Here is a 14851-nt window from a genome sequence, read left to right as displayed (position 1 = left end):
TCGTCTTCACTTCTCGTCCAGTGATGCGAATATAACAAGTAAGTGTCATCTTTTTTTCCCCCTTCTACGATCCCGATAGTCTTGTCTTTCGTACAGAATGTACTTCATGACAAGTGTTTAAATTCTGGCCTTCCGCCTTGCAACTTCCTTGTATCTGTTCTCATATCCGGTCGTTACGTCTAGCGTGCAACGATTAAGCTATTTGCGATGCCATCTACCCTCTTGATGTTTCAAAACGCAGAAGTTGACGATGACGAAGGGGATGTTATAGTAACCGATTGCCTATTTCAGTCGTACGATTGACTTTGGAGATTCCTAGTGATGTGACAGTTGCCAATGTATTCGATGAAGATGCACAGTACAGAGATTTTATCAACAAAGAGTAGACGGGCAACGGAAATGGCAATGACAACAGCCGTTTCCCAAATATCGTCAACGCGAAGGGAGCGTCTCGTTTTCTCTGAACCGGAAAATCGAATATATTCTGTATAAATATATACACTTTGAATGCAGTGAAAGAGAGGGCAGAAGAATAACGATGATGAGCAAAGGAAGTCAAAAATAATAACCTAATGGGGGGAAAGTGAAACAATAACGGGAAAAAGGTTCTTCCGAAAAGTTTGGGATATTCGTTGAAAAAGACGTAGAGAGGGGATTCTGATGACGGTGCAGTGAAAGGGAAACAAATTGTCGAGAGTTTTTAATTGGTGGCCTTGTAACAGCGACCGTGTAGTCCATAACAAAAGCGGATCTAAAACATTTGTTGACGTGGATCCAAAGGAAGGTAGAAGTGCCGCAACGATGAGAGATCTGTTTGTCTTCTCCTACACTTTCAACATCCCTGTAGTAGGTCTCAGTTTGGCGTAGAATTCAGTAATTCAAATCTTGAAGTGGATGATAAAACTCGCATCAAATACAACATACAAATCGAAATCGTCGAAAACATTCGTGTCACTTCCACTTTCCAATTCTATTGATTCACTAATTCATCACCGTGACTTGAGATTATCATCGTAAAAAAAAAATGATACAAAAGGAGATGCCGAGAAGAAAACAAACACACCTCTCGGCATAACCGGGTTTATTATTGTGTAGGAACTTTTATTCGACAAATAGCCGCTTTTCTATTCGGTGAGAAACGCCGGTTCACCTGCCCAGCGATGAGGAAATCGAGTGAACGCAAAGCTGAGATGCCAATCCAGCCAAGAAAGGTAACCAAAACCTTACAACTGTTGTACCTTTAATAATCAGAATACGTTCAAAGTCGTGACTAATCATAGTTCAATTTGTAACCAAGAGATGGCGGTTTACCAGGGCATGAAGATGAGGCTTCTTTCTGACGACTTATCGGACGAGGATTGGTGCCGGAATCGCGAGGTGCATTACTCATGTCTAGACGTGATTGTTATTGTAAGTAAACACATATTTAGAATTGCAGATTTAAGGGTCAATGTGAACGTAGAGCAGACAGCCAAGTGCACATTTAAGGACATGATAGAAATGTACCGAACTCACTTTTTATTCCTCCATTATTTCCGTTGGCCACCTGCTTGTCCGTCTGCAAGTCTTCAGCCGATTCTAGACCAAAAGTTTTTCAAGAGAAAACTTGTAAAGTCTTTTGTTGCTGTTAAATTTAGAAACATCTAACGATACCCGTGCTTGTCAAAATATTAATTTTGGTTGTGTCCCCAGTGTTCTGAACGGTTTTGACCAGGTGACCCGTCCGATCAGTTTCTATACAAGTCAGAAGGAATTGATTCATTGGTTAGGTTTCTTTTCCTTTTCCTTTGATCGCATGACAATAGCAGCATAACTGTACTATTATTTTATGTATTAAAAAATCAGTATTCGATTTCCGTATAGCAACGATGCCAATACGAACACAATCGTGAAATGCATAATCGCAGGATTTCATTTTTGTTGTTGCAGCCCAGGCCAAACGATAGTCTGACCTTGAATATGGTTACACACAAATACGTTTGTAAGAACATAACCCAACCGATTGCAATCGTAGCATTCCACATATGTACGTTTACATGCAGGCCAAAGTTGATCGGATTTATGAATCTTCATCCGAATCGGGATGTATCGACTACAAGCGGAAATGCGTCCCGTATTCGACGACTCATTATATTATATTGATAAGGACCCACTAAAGTTGATTCAGTTGTCGAACCACCGACGTGAAGCATCTCCCTTATTCTCTGCGTCTCTTTTCCCTTTTTCTCTGTTGAACTCGTCTTGATCTCTATGTCCACGAAGCCTCCTCGCACATGGATAATAGATAGCATGAAAAGCTGAAGGGTGGGAAGGACTATAGTAAAAGAGAGAAGAAGTGAAGAGATAGCCAGAGGAAAGAGCGGATAAGAAAGAGAAAAAAAAGGGGGGAGGAACGCGGGAGTCTTCCGCATAGGTAGCAGACGGAGCAAAGCCAAACTCGATCAAGCAGGATGCTCTTCCCTGGAGTCAGTCCCCATTAGGAAGCTGCCGCTTCTCTATTTTTTTTTTCCCCCGACTTTCTTTCTCTTGGCTGCGGGAGCAAGTGAAGCGAAATAAATATCAGAAGAACCTTCCTACACACAGACACTGAAGGGGGGAGGGGGGGGGCAGGCGAAAAAGAGAGGTAACCCTAAAGGCTACTGAAAAAAAGGAAAAAAAAAAACATTGAAAAAAAAAAGGAAAAGGATTCAGAGAAGAGAAACAAAACGACAGTTGACTCACGTGAAGCGCAATGAGATTTTAGCTATAGCTCCTTGACTTTCTTTCTTTTCATTCTTTCCTCTCTTTCTTTTCAAAGAGAACTTTTTTCCTTTTGATTTCTTTCTCGTCTTCTTCGTGCTTCTTTTTATTTTGTTCGACTGCTACATTCGATTCCGACTGCGAAAAGGTTTCGAGTACTAACGAGGGAGCCCGTGATGTTGTCATGCTCTTCTTCCCTCTTGTTGCTGTTCTTTTCCTCTTGCATTCACTTGTGTCTTCGTTCACGTTGCTTAAACAGTATCACTCTATCATTCTTTTATATATCGCTGTTAAACCAACATCACAGGCAGTGTGAACAAGAATGTTAGAAGCTTCCCTTTTTTTTTCTTCTTTTTATCATCCAACAATTCGTCATTCCTCCCGGCAAGCAACGCCCCCCGTCTTGCGTGTGCCACGACGACGTAATCTGATTCACTCGCCACTTCACTATTTTCTTCTACAGATCTTCTTCTTTGTTTTTTTCTCCTACGCTCTTTTCCTCTGTTACACGTTTTACGTGCGCGTCCAAAAAGAACAAAACCCCCCCTAAAAAAACTTATTGCCCTTTTGTATTCACGCGGAACGATCTGTTCATCTTATGTACATGAAAAAACAGTTGTGCTCTGTCGGATCGGTATATATGGTTGTTCTATCTCATCTTCGGTTGCTATACATCGTGACACGAGTTTCTAGGCGTTACCCGTTTACACGCATGAGTGGGAGACGTCAGCGAGAGATCACGTACCGGCGGATTCGTTTCAGCCGCTTTAATCGCATTGCCAACCGAGTGCTATTAAGAAACCAGGAAGCAGACTGCCATCAAGAAACAAAAAAGATGCTGACAGTTCGTATTAACCTGAACGTTCGTCGATTAGGATTTGAAATTTCTACTCTGTCGGCTGCTAATTTAGCCGTGCCGAGGCTGTTACGCGTTTAGAGCGGTAACATGACTTAGACACAACCCACAAAGCTGACGTGATCCGGATAACCGGAACTTGACGAAGCTCTTAGCCCCCCGTCTTCAGTATTAGTTTTGATTAGGTTATTAATATACCGATATTTGAAAATGGTAAAAAAATTTAAATTTAACTGATGTTTACCAATGACACTATTGCCAAGAGGATATGCAAATTAGCTTTTTTTTCACACGTTCTTGGGCCCACCGGAAGTATTCGACCAACTTTGTAATGATTTTTAGGTTTCTCTTGACTCTTCCTTTTCTTCGTTTTTCCCTTTGCCTTGTTTGCACATTGTTTGTACAAGAATAGGAGACAATGTGTATGTATAGACACTCCATCACCCATGTGATTAACTTCACGCACTGCTACACGTCATCCAACCCATTTCCCAAGCCTTCTGCAAGGTAGAGTTGCGTTTTGGAACGGTGGTAATTAAGCGAGATGAGAGTTTACAAGGAGAACGAAAGCAAGACTTAGACAGGCCAAAACTTGCCGCTGTACACAGCAGAATTCCTGGACATTTTAACCGAGCAAAACTCTTGGCTCACATGTCAAGAGGAGCTAAAGAGTTTGGCAAACATGACATTTCAAACTTATGTCTACAGCACGTGATGTCATCTGACAACTGGTTTCTCATCAGTTAAAACCTTTACATAAAGCAACGTCATTTGTTCCTTTTTTTTTTTTTCTTTATTATATATTGTCTGAACGGGTTAACGAGTCAATTATACAGCACCATCGAATTTTGATAAATAGCCGTAATACGTACTGTCATCAATCTACTGTAGGCCTACTGTCTGTTCAGCAGAGAACGGGCGCTGCACGTCATCATAACGAGCCTATCAATATCAACATTTCTTTCTCCCTTCTTTTGATTTCTTCATACGTCAATAAGCGGATGTAACGCATGAAAGGAAAGACAGAGACGAAGAGGAGGAGGGGGGAGAAGGGAGGAAATGGGGGAGAAACACTGTATATATGTCTATGTAGGCCTATTGTCAGCATCGCAGAAATCGGCTCGATAAGGTCGTTCACTTGTTAGTCTGTACCCTGTATAGCGATATCGGATATAAGAACTGCGTGACGTATTGACATCGATACTGAGGTCAGAGTATCAGTTTAATACAGGATTTCTTATTTACATTCTTATATCAATAACGATTAACGGTCTGTGACGTAGCTTTATGACCCATTATACTAGATATGCCCTTCGTTATATAATTGGACCATAAAAGACGCCAGCACGTACGTTGTTATCGTAGACTGAGCACACGAATTATTGAATGTCTTTTTGGATGGCTTATTTTTCTTTTCCGCTTTTATTTTATTATTATTTTTTTTGTCATAAGGAATGAATCGATAAATATATTAAGAAAAGGCTCTGTGTATACATTCAAAATAGAATGCAACATCTCTCTCTCTGCACGTTGTTGTCATCACATCCCTTTTGATTCGCAGGAGCTGTCGGAAGCGATCAGCTTGTCCTATTGTGTGACAAACACGACCGTGCAGCATAAGCCCGTCATGTCTCCATTATTCACATATACAACGGCAATGAATTATTGAAGTTTCTTAAGACCTCTGCCTCCCTCCGTTTGGCCTTATACACTGAGACCTGCGCCTACTCTTTTACATTCAAAATTCCTAGAAAACGTTATTAAAAAACTACACACACAGCCACGTAGTATGTATAATGTACAGAATTTAAGACTTCCGACATGTTCGGCCATGGCTTTCTCTTCCATGTCGACGACGCATTTCCGACTCAGTGTCAAGCATCGTTAGGAGGCTTTTTGAAAACGACGCCATCCTCTTTAAGATTTTCGTTGCCCGACTCGTCGCCCATTAAGCTCAAGAGCTGTTACAGTCTACATAAATAGGCCTACGCGATAGTTTGTACATGTATAACGCGGGTAAATACGTACGCAACACATGCGGCGATACATATAGAACTTTCAACAAATACGGCCCAATGCAAAGGGCAGAGCTTTTTTGAATGTTTTGTATATGCAACATTGGCCACGCCCTTGATCGATTTTCAATCAAAGGCGCGTCGTGATATCGTTGCGAGATGCGTTTACCGTTTTACTGTATACATATATCTATGGGAACGGTCAAAACGCATCAATCTCGACTTTCTATTCATCTCCTTTTTTTATGGTCTATTTTCTATTTTTGAAAGAAAAAAGAGGACCAAAAATGGCATAACTCACGGTAGATCTTGATGGTTCCGTCCGTCTCTCCTCGTGGATTCTTGGCGACGCAACGATACCTTTCATTCATAGTCGAAATCAATAAAAAAAAAAATATCCGATTTGAATTGAAAAGAAAGTGCGAATAGTTTCTAAAATAACGTCCAGTTGAAATATCGAATGAAAAAAAGGGGGGTGAAACTCACGGTCCGTAATCACGCACAGTCAAATGGCGAATGGTTAATTTCAGATGGGTCATGTAGGACGATGGGTTCATGTTGGGTGTCGCAAACGGGGCATCACCGGCAACATTTTCTAAATCAACCCAATTGCATAATTAATAATCATAGAATATCAATTCACAATTGATGTCTTAACTCTTCTTGTCGTGAAATCCATTGTTGGACGAGACGGTGTAGGATGGCCAGGTGGCGTTCATGTGCTGCTGCGGCACTGCCGCCGTGACACCGTTAATACTTTCGATCCTGTACTTGGTCGGATCGTGAAGCACCTGGCCGTCCGGTCGTGCCCAATAGTGCAGCGCAGCCGGATGAGCTTCCAGCCAACATTCGATGGTCACAGTTGCGCCCAGCGGAGAACCCACTAGCTGTTGAGGTACCCAAACCATTGGCGGAACTGTTCCAGCATTTTCAATCAAAAAATCGCGATGAAAAGCAGTTAGTATTGAATACATCGCCGATATTCAGAAAATTTTTTTTGAATATTCTATTAGATTTTATGAGTAGCAATGATTTCAGCTATGAAATGCAATACAATTTTTCCTTCGCATTAAACGTCATGATGACTTTAAAAAAAACCAGTCGTAAAATTCACATTTCGCGGAATGATTCATGGAATAATAACAATTTCGTGAATATTAAAGTATGGCGCATTAGATCGCCGCTATTTGAAAGGCTAAAGTTGAATTGCCCCAAGGATGGTAACCATCATTATGAATTCACTCTCGTGCGCTATGTATGGCTGTCCGCTTTCATTTTTGCTACCGTTCCGCCTCTTGCTCTTTAATTTTTGCCCAGCTCTGCAGAATCCCCAGCAAAAAGTTAGGCCTTACACACACATGACGTCACTGCAACCACAACAGTGACTTATACGCATTCTTATCTATCTGTTTAATTCTTTCTTTTGCGTGACTAAAACTCGTGTTGCCTCTATTTCTCCTCCAATAAATCGTCGTATTTTTCTTTTTTTTTATTATAAAAATAAAATCGTTGATAATTGCGAAAAATCAAAAAGATAGAAGAGAAGAATTTGATCAAGTAAAAGAAAGCAAATCCTTTCAGCGAAAAGCTAAAAACCGCCTATAGTCTGATGCGGAAATGTTGGGCTGCGCACGTAACTGGCTGTTAAGCAGCTTTTCTATAATCAGAGAGACTGACGTAAAAAAAATAAATAAATACTCAATAGAGCAATCCGATAATGTAAATCAATGTCTGGACAACAACAACAAAAAAAGAAAAAAAGAAAAAGAGATGAAGGATGTACTCTTACAATCGACGCTGACATAGATCCTCTTGCTGACCGTTGGGGGCACACCGTTAGAGGCGATGCAGAGGTAGACTCCCATATCCAGCCGACTGATTTTCTGGAGTTCCAAGCTCGAGCCTTCCACTTCCGTGCCTAGGTAGTTGATGAATGAAGCCCCCACAAGGGTATCAACACTCGGCTTATTATGAGGGTTATCTCTTAACAAACAACATCAGCCGCCAGGTAAAGCTGAATTATCCTCTTATATTTGTCATTGAACTTGTTTAGGTGTACGTGAAAGAAAAGCAACTGGCACTAACTAGAGAAGCTCTTGTTGGTTGAGATTTTACGGCCGTCCTCTCGGCGCCACTTGACCGACGGCGTTGGGGACCCGCGAGCCTGACAGGTGAGGCTTAGGTCGCTACCTTCGCGCACAATCACGTCCGAGCTGCTGGCGCTGTCTTCGATCGTCGGCGGGACTGCGTTCGTTTTTGATGAAATAGAATAATTCGTATTAAAATTTGATGTATTGTAAGGTCATGTCGTTCAAGAAACGATTAAGTTTTATGCTGTATTTCAATTTAGGGAGAGGGATATGTAAATCTTACCGACGATATTCAAATAAGCAGATTGAGTTTTGGCCTGGGCTGTGTTGATTTGGCAAAGATAACGACCCCTGTCGGTTTCCTGGACATCGTTGAGGTGCAAATGCCACGTCCGATGATTTTCATGTGACACTGGAACGTATACAGCATCTGTATTATGCTACTATTATAGAGTTTACATATCAGAGTAGCTCCTTACCTCCCACTCGAGGATTTCGTGTTATCACTTGACTGTGAACCGTTAAAATAGCCGATCGTTCGAAGTGAATCCATGCCACCTACATCGACATCAAAACACACCGCACAAATAAAGGCTATCATTATAGTTTTGAATCAATCATAAATATAAAAACAAACTATTGAAACATAAAGGACGAAAAAACAATTCAGTGCAGAATTAATGCACGCTGTTGAAAGAATTCTAAATGAAATTCTAAGAAAAATTGATTGTTCAACTATTGTGCAATTACAGCAAGTGCTGTATATGTAGGACACTGTTAAGCTTCAGCCCGAGTGCAACTGTGCGTCTCTGGGCAGAGGCGGTAGAAAGCATAAAGTGCTGGACCGAAGCGATGCGTTCGTGTTAAAGGCAAACTAAGTTATCTACTCTGCTTCAGCAACATAGCGAAGACAGACGAAATGGACTGCTATAGTCGTGAGGAGCTGATTCGAATGTTCAACAAAAAGACGTAGGGGAGGGGACAGCCTCAGTCTGTGTGTCTATATCCAGAGGGACTCGATAGTTGAGGACGGTAGAGGAAGAATAGAAACGAGCAAAGTGAAAGGCAAGTTGGTAGGCCAAGGACAAGAAGATTCGGATCAGCTCCGTTTGACGACAGCAAAAGAATGACCAAGTCTTTCACAAAAAATGCCAATCATTTTTTTGTTTACTGAGGTCACGTCTTTGGGCCTTTAGAACAGTTGTACGTGTTTAAAAAATAAATAAGAATAGGGAGTTTGAAAATGAAATAGAAATACGAAATAAAAGTCAAAAGAGACTTTGTAACTGGTGCCCAAGTGTCGAACGTGACAGGAGAACTTGACGTCCCGACCGACGGGCACCGTGATGTTCTGAACTGCGTCCACGAATTCCGGTTCCAAGTGGCCGCTGACTGTGAATGTGTCAAATATAGAAATTGTCGTTAAAAAAATATTTATTTATACAGTTATTGTTGCCATGACTTGCTGGCTGCTGCTTATTCAATTTTTTTTATCGAGAGAATTCCGCTTGATATTCAAGAAGACATGAACACACATCACACACTTTTATACATAAGTAAAACTGGTGCTATTTCTTATTGTCTTCTGTTATAAGAACAGTGTAGAGTTTGAAACCTTTGGACGACGCCTTTCGTTTAATAACGACGCCATCAAATTCTACCTACAACCACCCAGAGATCTATAAATAATAATGTCGTGAAATTGAATGAATCCCGTCGATGCACGTTTCCTTGGCAACTCAACCCAAATTTAGTGAACACCTTCAAACAATGACGGATTGGACAGTATTTAGTACGTGCATTTCCCCAATGATTTTTGGGGCCAGAAATAAAGTTGAAACTAAGGGGATACGCAAATGCCCTGTTGTGATGGACAAGTATATAGAAATGATGGTGGGAAGAAGATTGTCCATTTTCCCCGTTGAAAAAAAGGGCCTGCGTTTATTCTTCGTTGGGCTACGTATATACGTTAAATGATGCATCAATTCATGTGATCTTGCTTGGCAGGGTATATTTATGCATATGTACAGGATGTAGAAGCATAAGTAGAATCTACATCAGTACTACATGTCGAAAATGAGGAGAACAAGGAGAGAGATGTAATCGCATTTGAATGATTAATCGACTGCAGAACTGGTGCAGAGTTGCGCTGCTTGGCTATACAAAGAGCAAGTCGCCATCGAACCACTAGGGGGACACAACGTTTTATAGGTAAAGTTATATGGCCTCCGCTATACACATGTTTACGAAATGGGTGGAGCGTCTCGGTTATCTAGCCCTGGTTTAGCAGGTTATCATCGTGGTCAATGATGTCATGTACAAGAAAATCCATTCCACAGACGATCAACCTAAGGGGGTTCACTAAATCCTGTAGGATCTTCAAGATTCAGGTAAACTTTTCCTTGTAGCCTAACTGCAGAATTAAAGCCGAAATTGAATTTGGAATACGTAAATATATAGTCTTCTGTTCAGCAGTGTAAACCAACTTCTTTCTGAACGTAAGAGGCTTTGCATCTGTACAATTCAACGTTTTCATAATTCATTTTTCTCTTTTACCTGGTGGTGCTCATCAAATGTAACATGCTGCAGGATAGAAAAAGGACCGAAGAATTTCTTTTTTTCTTTTTCACCAATAATGAAACGATGGATAATAGACTCTTATGCTTATACGATCAATAAGACTTCTATTTATAATGGGGCTGTAACAGAATACACCGGTCCAACCTCTAGAGGTTGGCGTATTATATGCCCCGAGTGTACACACCTAACGAGGCCAAGTTATATACGTGTAGCCGAGCTTCTGGTAGGAACGTGGTAGAATGCCAGAAGTAAAAAAGACGGCCAGATAGATAGGAGTAACAAGATCTTTGAAGATAACAAGGACACCGAGACCCGGTGCTTGTATTCTAGATGTTCAGCTATTATATAGCCGACATTCAACGGTTGAAGGGGGGGACCACATCTATTCTTTTATTTTCAAAGTCGTTGGTCCTCCTTAAGACAATTGGGTAGATGGAAACAAAGGTGAGTGTGCATTTATTGTACAAGAGGCACCTACTTCCCAACGGTCTTTTTTTGGTGGGGGACGTTCCACTTTTGGTCTTTGGTGCCCCATCGTCGAGAGTCTTGTTACTCGACTCGCACTTTAACGTCCCTTTCAACGGTCTTCGTGCATATCATGAAAATGGAATAAAATATTGCTGCGAATTCGACAGTCTTGTTAGAAGATCCTCGTTCCGATGACCGACAAACGGCTCAATTGGCGTCTTCTTTACGAAATCAAAGGACGGATAGATTTCTAATATGTATACACGGTCAAGCTGTTTTGCTGTTCACGAGATTGCACGCGAACATGGTAGAAAGGAATCTAATCGATTCAATTCCTGAACGTTTGGCCCTCTCGTTCGGACCCAACATGTCGATCGAGGCCAATTTCACGAACTAGTGAACCGAGGATCAACTGCAATTCCCCGTGCTCAGGTATCGAACAAGAAGAGTCTCATTCCGCACGAACGATAACACCAAGACCATCCAGTCTTTTTTCTTCACTGATTTTATTTATGTATTGCTACATTTTTTAGTTTTTATTGTCTCATTCGTCCACTTCCAGACGAGCCACTGTCGCATTTCGAATAAGCAAAACATCACGACGTCTATCTATTTAGTGATATTGCGGCCAATTGACGCAATTTGATGGAAGGCTTTTGTAGGATTACCTATCTCGTTAAAGAACTAGCTCATGTCATCGTCGGGTATTAAACGAAGTCTATCAAAATTTTCGCCGTGGCTCTCTTCCGACATTTTCTTACAGCCCGTGAGCTTGATAAGTCATCGCGCACAAGATTTATAATGCATCACAGCCGTAAGAAGAGGGACACACACACAAAAAATAAAAATATAAAAATGGGGGGAAATATAAGGTGATGATGAAAGATAGATGTAAACGCTCAAACATGGTTTTTAGTATGCGGCGAACGATGCGACGGCGTTGGAGGACACGCTCAGTGGCGTTCTTAATATGTTACGCGATAGATCCTCGAGATTCCTCCGAGCCGGGGCGCCAGAGAAAAAGGGATCACTTTGAAAACATGTAACAGACGCCGCCGATTTGTCAAAAAGCTTTTCATCCTTCCATCGTTTTTTTACCCCCCTCTTTTTGGCGTCGCATTTTTCTTTTTCACTTAAAAAAAAAAAATAAAATAAATTACAGAATTTGGGAATAAACGCGATGGATGTCAGCTACTTGTATATATATACAGGCCTGGCATATAACAACCAAACTACGACACATTGTGCAAGGTGAATGTTTTTCATTCCACGCCAAACGAATAAAAGGGAAGAAAACAAAGGTTTTAATCGTTTGATTTTCCCTGTATCGCTGAGACTTTGTATGTAGCCGACAAATGACTTGCACGTGAAAACCTTTTTGCTGGTCTTTTTTTAAACTGAATTTGCCTATACTGCAACATCGGCACGTTAAAGTGTCTGTTTCTCTTTCATTTCAAATCAATGAAGCCATTTTTAAAAAATGTCTTCCGTGGTAGACCAGCAATAAGAAGTGCGCACAAACGTACATACATATAGGGTAAGGTTGCTTTCACGTGGTGCCACATCAGACGGCGAGGAGGCGGTTAAATACTCGACTTGATAGTGTATAGTATAATGGTGCGAGAAGCAGTGGAGAGGACTCTTCAGCATCAATCAAATGGAGCCCTTCAAGCGCTCCATTCTGCTCGTTGGCGATCGATTGCACTAGCGATAGCGCAACAAACGGTCGTTGGAGATTGGTTTGCTGCGAGTTCGATTTGACATTTTCATTGTATAGTGCCACTGTAAACCAGGATTGTAGTTTTGAACGGTAAATAACCGAGATGAACGTGCTGCACATTCGACAGCTTCTCTTCGTGACGTACAAGTGACCCGTGGAGCTTCGAAACCGTAGGACACTTATAATTGAATCGATTTACCATCGCACGAATGTACGACTATATGTAAAGATAGGCTGGTACAGCAATACGATCCCCGCCCTGCCTTCAAACGTTTTACCATTTCACATGTAGTTGCAACAACAACGAAAATGCCAGGAAATCAATTGCATTTTTTAAGAGCTTCTCTGTTAAAGGAGGATGCCGTTCCAGCAGGTAAAATAGATCCGCTTTCATCAGCAATGCCGAATTGATTCATATACTGCGAAGTATTGGTGGATGAACATCCATCGTCCTTATGCGTCATACAAATATACTAATCATGCATGTTAGAGGCGTTTTCTGAGCGTGTTGCGTGTAACATCCACAACGCGGCCCATTTCTCTCGATTAGGTCGACACCCAATCCTCCTACGCGGATGGAACCATCCGATTTAAGGCGTGCGCTATTCATTCCAGCCATCAACGAATAGGTCAATTCCTGAGCAGAGATCATACCAGCCGTGCAGTACAAAACGCATAGAAGATTATGCCGAAATGGGTTTACAAGATACCATCAGGATAATACGAAGTAGATTCCAATTATTACCTAATCTAATAGTCATCGATTTTAAGCGGGACGGGCGGATGGAATATGGGCGCAACTTGACTGTCCATGCTTTTAATCATCTTTTGAAGTTGAGCCGAATTGATTTTCCGAAAACATCCGAGTTCAGAAATGACCCGGTAATTGTATTCCGGTTAGATGCTGGACGATTGATTGATTTAGTCTAATACATGACATGGAACCACTTACTAAGTAACTCATTGTCGGATCTTTGGGCTTCTCCTTTCGATATTGAAGATTTATTACATCAATATATGGACATATATCACGTTTTATTCCCAATAATTTTGAACGATTCAAGCGGCTGTTGCTATATACGTAGTGTAAACACGCGTTTCTTTTTTTTTTTCAATCTTGTCCAAAGTTTTAGCGGTTTGCTATATTTATTGCACGGCAGTTAGTTTCTTTCTCTTTTCTATTTTCCCTTGTTTTGTTTCCCCCCCCCGTCTTTAAACGCGAATAGGAAAGTCGTAGAAGTGATGTTAGACGAGCTCGAAGCTATTCGGCTATTTCTTACAGCCGATGGCCACTCGCAAGAACTTTGATGGGGCTCGTGGGGAGGCATGAAACCATTTACGGGCGCCGCAACGCCAATCAGAGATTCTCGCTTATCTGTAGTAGCAGGACAGAAAAAGCTATGTATAGCACTCAGGGAAAATCGCCCTCGTCATTCGCAATAGCCGACCACATTCTCCCCCCTTTCGCTAGATTTACGTTTCAGTTGAGCGTCTTCAATCACAGCAATCTGCTAAACAATTCTAATATTAAACTATGATAACTTTTTTATGCATAATTTGCATGCGCGTAGACCAAACATAGTGGGCGATGAGCCTATACTATTAATAAATAGGAGACCGGCAACTTCCGCGCTATTCGCTTGTTAGACCGTTTCGAAATTCTATCAACTAATTAGAGCGGCAAATACAAATGAGGTTTTGAAATAACAAGCCCTCGACAACGAGAAATGTAACAATAAACATAACAAACAAAAAATATCCGAGCTTTTATCTGTACCTGGATACGTGGTGAATAACAGTAGACAGACGACAAGGAAATCAGTTGTCATTTTGATCAATTTCCTTCCCAATTTGTTTTTTTTTGTTGAGGGGGGGGGGGGGTTTGTTTTTAAATACCCGCAAATCAGCAGTTGCCTTCAAGCGCAATTGGATTTAAAGACTACCAAATTCAAACGATTGTACGGAGGCTATTTTGAAAAGAAGCTCTGATTTTTCTGATTGCAACACGCGACCTGGGATAAACTTGACTCTTTTCACTATACCTCCTGGCCGCACCGAGAGACTAGTAGCGAGTGGAGTCCAGCCTCCGTCGGTTGTCTGTCTATATGGCACACAGCAAAGCGGAGACGCTCGGATGAAAAGAGGAGGAGCCAGTTAGGAAGCTGCCTTTTTCCCTGTATATATAATAGCATGCATAGTCTCATTGTATAGTAGATCGTCTACTATGCATATGGAGGGGATCAGACCCATTGCCTATTATCCTGCTAAATCGTTTGCTTTTTTATCGACAGTCTTTCAGATTGGACTAAATATCACATTTTTTTTTTTTCGTTCCATTCTTTTCTAGAAGTTTACACTTCAACCGGCGGAAAGAAAAAAGAAA

The 14851-nt window shown here is 41.3% G+C and overlaps 1 protein-coding gene and 1 long non-coding RNA gene across 2 annotated transcripts; one reads left to right on the top strand and one right to left on the bottom strand.

The window, feature by feature from the left end:
• Positions 1 to 319: 319 nt before the first annotated feature.
• Positions 320 to 14551, bottom strand: LOC116923407 (lachesin). The gene is made up of 13 exons (XM_032929857.2): positions 14246 to 14551; positions 8980 to 9092; positions 8180 to 8258; positions 7984 to 8112; positions 7696 to 7854; positions 7400 to 7528; positions 6269 to 6526; positions 6097 to 6205; positions 5912 to 5970; positions 1654 to 1734; positions 1516 to 1578; positions 1312 to 1392; positions 320 to 1238 (listed from the first exon to the last, which is right to left on the bottom strand). Exons 1-13 carry the CDS (start codon positions 14295 to 14297, stop codon positions 1147 to 1149), a joined length of 1404 nt encoding a protein of 467 aa, XP_032785748.2. The 5' UTR covers positions 14298 to 14551; the 3' UTR covers positions 320 to 1146.
• LOC116923412 lies at positions 1096 to 7942 on the top strand. Its single transcript, XR_006647016.1, has 4 exons — positions 1096 to 1211; positions 1298 to 1410; positions 5157 to 7532; positions 7664 to 7942. It is a non-coding gene; the product is annotated as an uncharacterized LOC116923412 (long non-coding RNA).
• Positions 14552 to 14851: the final 300 nt, after the last annotated feature.

Source organism: Daphnia magna, linkage group LG5 (genome assembly GCF_020631705.1).
Source record: "Daphnia magna isolate NIES linkage group LG5, ASM2063170v1.1, whole genome shotgun sequence".
Classification (NCBI taxonomy): domain Eukaryota; kingdom Metazoa; phylum Arthropoda; class Branchiopoda; order Diplostraca; family Daphniidae; genus Daphnia; species Daphnia magna.
The sequence above is the reverse complement of the archived record's forward strand: the minus strand, read 5'-3'. Positions and strand labels throughout refer to the sequence as shown.